We start from the raw sequence: 11,746 nt of genomic DNA, 5'->3' as shown, positions 1-11,746 counted from the left end.
CAGGTAACCAACTTCACACAATAAATTGAATAAAGGAACAAGTAACCAACGGACGGTAAACCGCAGCCATATAAAAAAAAACCAATGAAATGTCGCTGCTGCTGGCCTACTGCTGACAGTGTGGTTCTCTTAACTGCATTCTGGTTGGTCAGGGTTTCTTCAACCTCGATAAAAAAAAAACCATGAAGAGATCCAGAGATGAAAATCCTCACATCACAATTATGGAATGTTTTGCATTCTTATAATTATAAAAATCATCCTATTTTAACTCAACGGATACTTATCAAGATACCCATGCTCACGCATTTCTATTATAAATAGGAGAGTATAATGTAAATTGATACAATGACCGAACATTATTCTTTAAGTTTTGAAAGAACACAATTTTTGTTAATGCCTTTAAAAATAAATGTAACCATGTAACAATATATTGCTATTTTGCATCTTTATTTATCATCACATTTATCACTTTCTTAAAATTTTTTAAGCAACAATTTATCAAATGTATAGTTATAAATGTTGGTTAAAGTTCTATTATTATGATGAAAACAGCTTATAAGTGTTCCTACATAATTATAAGTTTTAATTTAAAATATAATGGTAACATCTCACTGATACATCAACATTTGCAACTTTGTGCTCAACATTGTACTTAATGTGTATATAGTAAATTTTGCAGCAACTAAATTTTGGCATAATTGTAATCACAGGATCTTATTCATTTTTATGAATATATTTAATGATATACAAAATATTTAAAAAAACATTAGATAAATAAACATGTAATTAGGTATATTACACTACACTATATCCAATATTATTAAACCAAAATTGGTGCAGATATACTAATTATAACATTCAGCAAGACACACAAATCTGTCTAAAAAGTGACAATAATTTTTTCGGAGTATGAATAAAAAGCAAGCAAAAATATATGACACATCAGTTTATAACTTATTACTATCATGACTACAAACTATTTTTCTGTCTGATGTTACTGTATTTTCTGTCATGACCTTTGTCAAGAAATTATACTATTCACCTGTGCTTTTAAATTGGTTATAGATAATCCTCAGGTTAAAAATTAATAGAACTACTTCCCTTGAAACCCAATTACTACGGTAAGCATGTTTAAATGAGATACAAAACAAGACATATCTGCACAATTTTTGATTGTTTTCATAGAGAGAAAACAATTTTTTTTTTAAAGTGCACCAATGAAATGGAATGAAACAAATCTTTAATTTGACGGATGAAAATTAGCTCAGTACACTTGCTAGAGTTGTTTGTAGTTTATGGTTTGCACCGTTCAGTAAATCTTGGGTAGAAACAGACGTCACGAATATGATAGCGGTTGAGCAGCCACGTTAGGAAACGCTCAAGGCCTAAGCCATACCCTCCATGGGGGCAAGTTCCATATTTTCTCTGTAATTTAAACACACAATATCAACAATGTATGGAAATTATAATACCTCCAAATGTTATCATAGGATATGATATGTTAAAATTAGTATTTCATCAAATAAAAACACACAAAAAGTCATGACATGACAGAAGAGATTATGAATGTTCTGTACGTACTTGGTCTGTGTACCAATAGTAAGGGGTAGGGTCAATACCCTCTCTTTTGTAAGCTTCTAGTAGTTCATCACTGTCCCACATCCTCATTGAACCTCCAACAATTTCACCTACGTTTGGCATGAGTAGATCAACCTGCAACATGCATTAATGTTAATAATTACAATCAACATATTTCTGAATAGACTAACAATAACATAATAAGAAATAAACAAAATTGTCAGAAACAAATATTCAATTCAATTCATCTTTACTGGCCTAATTCATATAGATCAGAAAATCTTTGTCAATACACTGCAGCAGATAAAACAGTCTAAAATACGTAAAAAAAGGTTAAAAATAGAAAAGTACAGTACAGTTTTTAAAAGTTATAAAATATAATTCATAATATACAATATAAAAAGTATATTGGAAAATAGAAAACAGCCTGCCTTGCATGCTATTTTTCATGCCAAATTTATTATTTCTGTTTTCTATATATGAGTAATTTTTATTTTGATGGATACCAAAGAAGATATTAAAACAAATTGGAAAAGCTAGTATAGAGAAATTTGATAAAATCTGTTAAAAATGTCTTTCTATAATAATTGACCATCGCAAACAGCGGCTACCATGGCTTTGGTGACTGTCTGGTCGATATGACTTTCTGTATGTGCATATTTACTCACCGATTCAGTTACTCGTTTGTCGTCTGCACACTTTTCCATGTAGAAGGATTTAATGGCAGCAGGAAAGCGACACAAAAGTATTGGCTGAAAAACAAAAAATGTATCAATAAATTAACAGAAGAAACGATATACAAAATATTGACAAAACAATAAATTAATACAGAAAAAGTGAAGTACCTTTTGTTTTATCTGTAATCCTTTTTGTAAATAACATATATTATAAATTGTAATTATTGAATAATACATACCTCATTGATTTTATCTGTCATCTTCCTTTCAGGCATCTCCGGAATATCCTAAAAATTAATGTTTTTAAATTTGGTGTAATCAAAAAGTGAGTAAAGAAAGAAAACACTGTGGTGTTTGAGTTCAAATGTTTAACGTACGCATTTTATGTTCTAATTTAGGCTGGGAATAAAATTGGCAAATATTCAGTTGCTTCATGACTCCCAAGATTTACGTCTCTAAAGAACAGGGGAAAGCGAATATATTTGTCCAAAAACTGTTGAAACCTTTACAATATGTAATATTATATTACATAACTGTATACAAATCATACATTAAATATATCGCTCACTTTGACAAAAACAGAACAGAATCTTACCTCTCCAAATTCATAATATGTTCCATCTTCCTTCTTGATGTCATTCTCTTTAAGATATTTGATTGCATCCGCATAGTCCATTCTCTTAAATGGACGTTTTGGAACTTTAAAGTTCTGACAAAAAAAAATAATATTATATATATTTATATATATATATATATCAATATAAATTCAATAACAAAATTAATCTTGCTTATTAAACAATGATTATTACCGGATGTAATTCTTTGATATATTCAGCTTCTGGGGTTTTCATAACACGTTCAGCTACATCACATACAAGGTCTTCAATACGATCAAGAAGATCATCGAACGTAAGGAATGCACATTCTGCTTCAACATGAGTGTACCTACAAAACAAACAATTATTTATATAATAATGGTTGGTTGTGGTACTGAAAGCAGCAGATGTATTAGCAGTACAGTATAGTTGTAAATCAGCAAACATTTACATACATTAAATGGTTGTGGCACTGGTAGCAGCAGGTGCCTTATTACCGTTTTAATATAGTTGTAAATCTTCAGTGGTCAGAGATTAATAGTGACTGTAGTACTTGTGCTCACAAGATTGTAAGAAAACTTACTCAGACAAGTGACGCCTTGTACGAGACTGTTCTGCACGGTAAGACTGTGCCAAACAGAAAACGTCTCCTAATGATGGTATGGCTGTCTCAAGGTACAGCTGGGATGACTGTGTCAAGAACGCCTAGAGAGAGGAACAAAAATGTAGGATCATGATCTCAAAGGAGCCTCACTACATTAAATTATAGGAGAACATTAAATAAACTTTCTGTTTTGTGAATATATGGTTATTATTTAAAAGTGGGCATACATTTTCACAGTAAAAATAATGTCATGAATATTTATTTAAACTATATATTATACCTCTTCTCCAAAATAGTTCAGTTTAAACAGTGTTGAACCTCCTTCGACTTGTGTTTGTACAAGAGTTGGTGGCCAGACCTTCAAACGAAAACAATGAAATATTATGCTCAAAATAAATATTGTAAATATCTTAGACTAACACATATAGTGATATATGTGATATAGTTTGAAACAAGTATGACAATTTTCTGGTTTCCTCATAATAATCAGGGGACAGTCCTATTAAGGGGACACCATTCCGTAAAACGAATGAGAGGAAATATATGTTGGCTCAGTCATGAAAATACAGAAATAGTATGAATACAATAAATACTTCAGAAAAGTTTGTATCATTTTAATTATTGGAGAAATTGTGATTGAAGGGCAGTAATAATATTTAAAAAAGAACTATAACTTACCTCACAATATCCCCTGTCAAAGAAGTGCTGTCTAAAACTGAAACATAATGAAAACAAGTTTGAATACGCTTCTTTGAATTTCTATCCAATCCAATTATTTGCTTTGTTTCTACTTTCATATATTGCATATGAATGTGCGGTAAAATGTATGAATTAATAGTTGTATTTTCACTAATTGTTTCATAACCGGCGCACTAAGATTTCATTATTATTGTTTAAGATGTCGTGTAAGTGAATCAATAAATATAAAGCAAGAAATAATACTCACCAGTATGTTAAACTGGACCTCACTTTCATAATTTTAGAAAGCTAAAAATCAGGATAACACTATTATTTAATACTGTATTACTTAATAATTACATTTCAGTTTCCGCAATTCAATTTATTAGAAGTTTAAATTTATAATCTAAAAAAATAATATAATGAATATAAAAATGAAATAAATAAATAAACTTACAGTTTCTCCTCGAAGCATCATGTGGCGGTTATCGAGTTGAACATCAATATGCGATTCCTAAAAACATTAAAAACCAATGGCTTCAATTGTATTAAATTGACAATTTGAGAAAATAAACATAACAATTATCCTTATACTGAAGGGAGTCTTATCTGTGTTTTAGCCAAAAAGATGATTTCTTACTTCGTTAACTAGATTATCAACCCCACCGGCTGGTGATGCACCCACAAGCTCCCAATAATCACATGTTAGCTCATGTCCACCCGGTGCCTGGCAAGAGAAAAACGAAACTTTGTCATTACCATGCTAAATGAAATGTGTTCTATAAATCCATAATCTAATAAATGACAATAGTACTAACCTGTTTGCCCTCTGGTACAGGTTTGATGACTCCATAAAGACTTACAGTACTTTCAGTGGCAAGTATCAAGGCATTGTAAGTCTGACACTGAAAATATAAATAAACAGAGAGTTGCAAGTTGCCAGGAGTAAAAATAGAAAAGGATCAAGACTCGTGATGAAGATCTGCCTTGTAGTTTTGACGTACGGTCTAAAATTAGTACTTAAAATAATAAAATGTGGTCCAGAATTGGGATCCCGATTGTCTCCAAATTTTAATGGAATCGTCCGTGACCACATATCTATCTGTGGTTTGAATGTGGTAAAGATCCGTATTTCACAAAAATTTGTAGAAAATTAAGGAAAGTTGGATCAGACCATCCATGGTAAAAGTACAATACCCTGGTCATCTAGAATATTGCAATGTATATCATCATAATCATTTATACACACACAGGGTCAATGGCATTATGTCCTATTCAAAGGATGATCACTATAGCATCATGTCTAAAGCTCTGTCTACACTATCAAACTAAAAAAAGTGCGATGTGCCCAAATATGGTAGTTATATGCCCAAATATGGTAGTGATATGACATCATCATGTCCATATATTGTCACATAAAGTTTGATAGTGTAGACAGGGCTTAAGGAACAGTGTTCACTACCTAAAAACTACCCCTATACATACCATTTTATCATTGAGCACACACTGTAGAAATCCTGTACCATCTCGTAACACAATGAACATCAGAGATTTTCCTAAAACAATTAAATCAAGGCATTACGATGTATATTTAGCATTAAAAAATCCAGCAAAGTGATTAGAGTCTAGGTAAAAATCAAATTTATACTAATTTACCTAAATCATGTAAGACTCATTTCATCCATTCTCTGCATTATCTTAAAATATATCGGGAAGGGTTTGACTAAAACAACATATCCACAAATCATTTCAGATATTTATTTAGCACTAAAACATTTCAAAAGATAATTATATGTTTTACTTGGAAACTTTACTATCACATATTGATTCTATGCTTTAAAAAAATTATCTCAAAATTGTTTTACAAAATGGTTTAATAGTAATTTTATTTTATAGAAATAGTACCGTAATACAACTTCACTATACCTTGTCTGCGAAGTCTGTGCACCCAACCTTGTACTTTGATGCGTACATCTCTCTTTTTTGTTGAATCTCGAATCTTGATCTATAACATTTTTAAATTAATATCTAAAATTGTGTACAAATGTTTATCATTTACGGTAACATTGTACCTAGAATATGTACTAGATGTTCAAAATATAGAATCTATATTTAATATAATGTCTTGCCACACTTTTTTTCAGATTTGTTATAATATCGAATTTGTGAACCCTCTGGTTTTATCATTTGCAGACGTATTAAAAAATAATGAATATTATACAATATTGCATGTATAGTATTTATGTATACAGTATTAAAAAAAGTACAGAAAAATCTATTTTACCCAACAAGATTTTACACTTTCTCTAATTCTACATACACCTTGAAGTAGCTATTATCACTTACCAACTCAGCCTTGGGCAAACTAGAATCTTCTTCAATTGTAACTTTTTTAGCTTCTTCTAAATTACGTTCTCTTGGTTCAGCCTTCTCTGCCTAAATAAAACAATACTTTAATACATATCATCATTTCACAAATACTGGTTTTCACTGACTGTAACCATTTTTTTAGCCAAAAAATCAATAAATGTAACATGTAATATTTTAAACCAATACTTTTAACCAATTTAATCTATAAAGGAGGGAAATAAGGAAAATAAAGGGTTACAATGCATTTTATTTTTTATACAATTTGTACTTCATTTCCTATATTTAGACAAACTATTAAGTCATACTTTTTATGACAATGGTTTATGATTGTGACATCTGACAAAGTGAAAACATTACAATTGTTACTTGTAGCAATCATTGGGTTGACTTACTTCTTTCTTTTCTCTGTCAGCTGGTTTGCGTTGCTCTGCAGAATAAAGCTTTGCAATCTTTTTTCGTTGGGCTTGAGAAACCTCTTCCCATCTCTTATAAATAAACAAAACATCTATTATTAATATCACCTTCTAAACTACGGCAAATAATCATGTTGTTCACACTTGACAACTTCTATTTTCCCCAAGTGTTCATGTTATGTTAGAATTGCAATTTTGCAGAGAGAGCTTTTGCGGTTTTAGATTTAATGAAGTATCAAACATAGTATGTTTATAATACAATGATCTTACCTCTCCGTCTTTCTTGGAATCGACCATAAATTTTGGAAATGGTTCACCAGATGCTTTCATAGCCTGTCACAAAAGTAAAATAGGCCTATTTTATTTACAGAGAATTGCATTATTTATTAAACTACGCTATTAATGTACATTGATTAATATGTCCATGTTTTAACTATCAAATTATAGCAATTAGCTACCTGTAGTAATGTTTTAAAAGGCTTTTTTTCTGAACCATCTCCTCTATCGTTTCCTTTTTTCTCGGAGACATACATCGGTGGTTTTTCATCTTGAAACATAAATAGAATTGTATCATAAAACTGTTTAATATTTTCAAATCATTGTTTGAAAAGATTGTTGCTAGGAACGGTAAGGTAGGTTAAATGATATACTACGAATGTAATCCCGGAATGTAATACATAAATGCTTTGCTATTTTAACTGCAATGTGCTAATGACAGCACTTTCCTCCGAGCAAATTGTACTAATAAGTATAGTAGTGAAATATCTAATCAATCAAAAAGAAAGGTGACTGAAAATTAAGAATTCTTGTTTAATAAAATAAATACAAAATAAAGATCTTAGATCTTAGCCAGAATTTCTAACAAATGTCACTTGGCTTTCTCTCTTATATCGAAATATCTTCTTATATCTTCGCCACAGGCCCCACCATAGAGCGGGGGAGGAGAGGGGGGCTGTGGCACATATTCTGTGTGATGTTGCGCCCTACCCCCCTCTCCCCCATTATTCCAAAGCTGGATCGGACCCTGGGCAGAGCGGTCCTTTTTTATATATTTCATTTCAACACATACATAATACAAAATTAATAGATAAAGGTAACGTAACTATTAAACAAATAAAAGAAACACGATATAATATTCTCTAAAAAATAAGAGAGTAATGAAATAAAAGAAAAAATAATGTATCGCAAAAATATACACCTTATAATAATCATTTTGTAAATAATAATATGGTTGCCTTGTATTTTTGGTAAATGTGCATTAAGTGATTATAATTAAGTAATTGTTCTTTGATTTTGCAACTAAATATGTACCACTTTGTATTAAAATTAGAGTGTTCGCATCACTGTATGTTTTTCCAAAACCAAAACATATACTTTCTTTGGTGATAATTAAGTTATTGTTGATATTTCGATACATATATTGTTTTACATTTTCCCATATTTTCTTTACTAGATCACATTCATAGAACATATGTAGCAGTGTTTCCTGCCTTTCCTTGCAAAAACTATATATATATATAAACAAATCAGGCAAAGAACAGTAATTCTAAACCGCCCGGTGATATACTGAAATTTAATTAATTAATTTGAAACGATAAAGATGAGGAAATCTGTGAGAATGAGAAAAAGTCGCCCCAACCGAGACTCGAACTCGGACCGTCTGCTTGATATATATATATTTGTGTGTGTCTTAATGCTATGTGTGATTTGGGCTAATTTCACTACAAGCAGGTGTATGCGAATTTGGTGTAATGGTTATGTAACTAGCCTTTCAACTAACAATAGATTCTGTTGACTAACAATAGAACAGCAACGCCAAAAACAAACAGTTGAATTTGAAAAGAAATAAGTTTTTAAAAACTACTCGTATCAAAAAACCTGTAAATTAAATCAATTTATGTTTTAAAATTACAAATCACAAATTATAACTCTTTCTCGAGAAAATGCAATTTCAGTTTACTTGTTACTTTAAGACTGCTCGCCGGCTTTTGAAAAATTCTGTCCTATCTTTTAACACTAGCAGGTCTTATATAAAAAGTGGTCCAGAATTGGGACCGTGGTCCCAAAATTTAATGTAGTGGTCCTTGACCACATCTATATGTATATTCATTTTGGTAGATATCTTGTAATTACTTTTTGAGTAATCCTGCTAACAAACAAACAAACACGATCGATTACATATACCTCCTTGGCGGAGGTAAATTAAGGAGATTCATGTAAAGATGTAAAACTGCTTGCCATGTATTAAAAACACGTTTATTGCACTGCACACGGTAACGACATACATAGTCAAATGCATAATTTAATATTCTATAGATTAACGCAATTTGTCATTTCAGGAGGTTTCTTGGACAATGTGATAATTCAAATATAAAAATTGCATATTTTATTAATTACCAACTACTTCAAATTACGGGCGTAAGAAAGTGAACTTTTCGTAGTCCGATTTCGATGAAATTAAAATAATTGTTCAGCAATTTCTTGTGTTGTTGTCAATTAATCTTCGACACAGACATGTCAATAGAACAATCCAACTGCGCATACGATTTCTACATGGGTACGTTTTGTTGTTGATCATGATCATAAAATGTAACAGTTGATTCGCAGCGTTCTATAGAGGGCCGCGGTTAGAGACATGGAGTTCAAAGAACGTGTTTGTTTGATTGGCAGCAGTGCTTTAGTATAGGCTAGAATGTTCATCCATGTAGAGAGAGCGACCCAAGCTGGTTTGTAGCTAAATTTATCGTTTTTACATAAATTCGCACGATTTTTGCTATAAAAGTTGGGTTTTGATCCTTAATAAACAATTGTATCTATTCTCGTTTGGTAGGTAGGCCTATTTGCAACATTCCGAGTCTCGTTTGTTTCCATTTGGTTTCGTTTGGTAAGTAAGACCCGGGAAGAGGGATATCTTCTTAATAAACTGTATCTAAATACAAATCTTGTATTATAGCGCCTGTATTTACGTTTAGAACACTTGTTTTATTCTAGGCCTGAGACCCAACACCGGACATTAAAGTGCGTGCTGGACACACATGAATAGGTTCGGGAATCCGCAATACGCAGCACCTCGATCAGGCCTAACTCAACAAGCTAATATAGTTAAATACTTTTACTCACCTAAACTCATTTTAGCTGTTGCATCAGTTACTTCAGACGTATCACAAGTAGCTTGTACGCAATTGACTATAATGGTCAACTGTTTCCCTTTTTATAGGTAGAATTAAGATAAGATTAACATACAATATGCTAAAAATAAGTTTCAAGTTTCATATGTACCGGATGATGTCGAGTTATGAGTTAATAAATGACATAGTAACGTAATGGAATGTTTGATTAGATCGAATGTCACTGATTAAAACCAGAGCAACAACTAATGAGTTGTCATTTTCGGTGACAAATTTGTAGAAATGTTGATTGTATTGTTTGTATACATTTTGATATTTTCAAAAATATAACATAGCGTGACTTGATGTTTGTTTTGATTCTAATTATTCTGATTAAAACCAGTGTAATTAGGTAATTAGTTATCATTTTCGGTGAAAAGTTTGTAAAGATGTATACATATACATTTTGATATTTTCAAAATTATAACATAGCGTGACTTGATGTTTGCTTTGATTCTAATTATTCTGATTAAAACCAGTGTAATTAGGTAATTAGTTTTCGGTGAAAAGTTTGTAAAGATGTTGATTGTATATTTTGTACAAAGTTTAAAGTTTAAAACTATACATGCGTGGCATGTGTTTGCTTTGATGATTAGAACCAGGGCAACGAACTGATACGAAGTATATTTTTCTTATGTTGGTTCCTTGTTTGTCCGATATACAGTGGTCACCCAAAATTCTGACGATCTATTAATTTTAAAATTTTTCATATTTCATAACATTTGTCACTTAATGCAAGTTGCTCGTCAATTAAATAGGATGAAATTGCTAAAGAAAGGTTGTAAATCGAACTCGTGCAAAGAGAGTGCGCACTAACGTTTTATGGGCGGGCAAAAATCTGCGCACTTGTTGCCTCAATAATTTAATCGAAAATGAATTTTGACAATTTTAAAAATTGAAAGCGTACGCGTGCGTTATAGGCGCTACGCAAGTAATTTTATTGTCATATGATGAAATATGACCTGAAATTTATGAGCACCAAATCTAGTTTAGTTATGACAACTGGTTTTGAAGATACTTCTTAAGATGCCTGATACTACTTCAGATGCCAAATGCCAATGGTTTTTTTGTAATATCACTAACTTGTGTAAAAACAATCAATATTGATTGAACGAGTTGTACTGCACATCAGTCTCGTGAATAAATAAAGTTTATATATATATGCCTGATACTACTTCAGATGACAACTTCTGTATGCATTGTAACATTTTTGTTATGTTGGCTTTTTGTTTGTCCGATGTAAGGCCAATTTAAACAGACGTGGAAACTTGCTTAAACCGAGTACCGCTTACCGTTTCCGCTCGTCTGTGTAAATTGGCCTTAAATTGGCCTGTACACGATATAAACAATTCAGCAAATACATTACACGTCATTCAAGTAACAGAAATTGAGTGTGATTGTGTTTGCTGAAGCAATCCATGGTATAAACCTTCAGGTAATGTTATTTTAACCAAATCATTTACTGCGAACAAAACTATTTTGCGTCACTTAATCGTCGTTCGGATCCGCGCAAACGCAACATGCACACAGAACTTGTATATATTATACAGTATATAGAGGAAATTACAGTACGCACTTATATTTAAATTTTTGACACGATAACGTCATCAAAATGAATATGAAGATAGCAATTTCAAAGAAAAATAGGGAGCTTTCGCACGAG

The 11,746-nt window shown here is 31.5% G+C and overlaps 1 protein-coding gene across 2 annotated transcripts in view; it reads right to left on the bottom strand.

Annotated features, from left to right (window-relative positions):
- Nucleotides 1–448: 448 nt before the first annotated feature.
- Nucleotides 449–11,746, bottom strand: part of LOC144852876 (asparagine--tRNA ligase, cytoplasmic-like) — a 28,077-nt gene continuing 16,779 nt past the window's right edge. The window contains exons 2-21 of one of the 2 annotated variants that reach the window (XM_078710912.1): nt 10,037–10,123; nt 7,375–7,463; nt 7,187–7,249; nt 6,896–6,988; nt 6,480–6,569; nt 6,060–6,138; nt 5,619–5,689; nt 4,952–5,038; nt 4,774–4,860; nt 4,591–4,647; nt 4,402–4,442; nt 4,134–4,170; nt 3,736–3,813; nt 3,435–3,556; nt 3,065–3,200; nt 2,851–2,964; nt 2,495–2,542; nt 2,247–2,330; nt 1,582–1,713; nt 449–1,425 (exon numbers count right to left, since the gene is read on the bottom strand). In XM_078710912.1, the coding sequence (XP_078567038.1) occupies nt 1,294–1,425; nt 1,582–1,713; nt 2,247–2,330; nt 2,495–2,542; nt 2,851–2,964; nt 3,065–3,200; nt 3,435–3,556; nt 3,736–3,813; nt 4,134–4,170; nt 4,402–4,442; nt 4,591–4,647; nt 4,774–4,860; nt 4,952–5,038; nt 5,619–5,689; nt 6,060–6,138; nt 6,480–6,569; nt 6,896–6,988; nt 7,187–7,249; nt 7,375–7,463; nt 10,037–10,046 (1,650 nt within the window). In that variant the 5' untranslated portion in view covers nt 10,047–10,123 and the 3' untranslated portion in view covers nt 449–1,293. The remainder of the gene's footprint in view (nt 1,426–1,581; nt 1,714–2,246; nt 2,331–2,494; nt 2,543–2,850; nt 2,965–3,064; nt 3,201–3,434; nt 3,557–3,735; nt 3,814–4,133; nt 4,171–4,401; nt 4,443–4,590; nt 4,648–4,773; nt 4,861–4,951; nt 5,039–5,618; nt 5,690–6,059; nt 6,139–6,479; nt 6,570–6,895; nt 6,989–7,186; nt 7,250–7,374; nt 7,464–10,036; nt 10,124–11,746) is intronic. The other variant, XM_078710914.1, reaches the window with a different exon arrangement.

The sequence above is a fragment of the Antedon bifida genome, chromosome 9 (genome assembly GCF_963402885.1).
Source record: "Antedon bifida chromosome 9, ecAntBifi1.1, whole genome shotgun sequence".
Taxonomy (NCBI): Eukaryota; Metazoa; Echinodermata; class Crinoidea; order Comatulida; family Antedonidae; genus Antedon; species Antedon bifida.
Note: the sequence above shows the minus strand (reverse complement) of the source record. Positions and strands in the feature narration are given on the sequence as shown.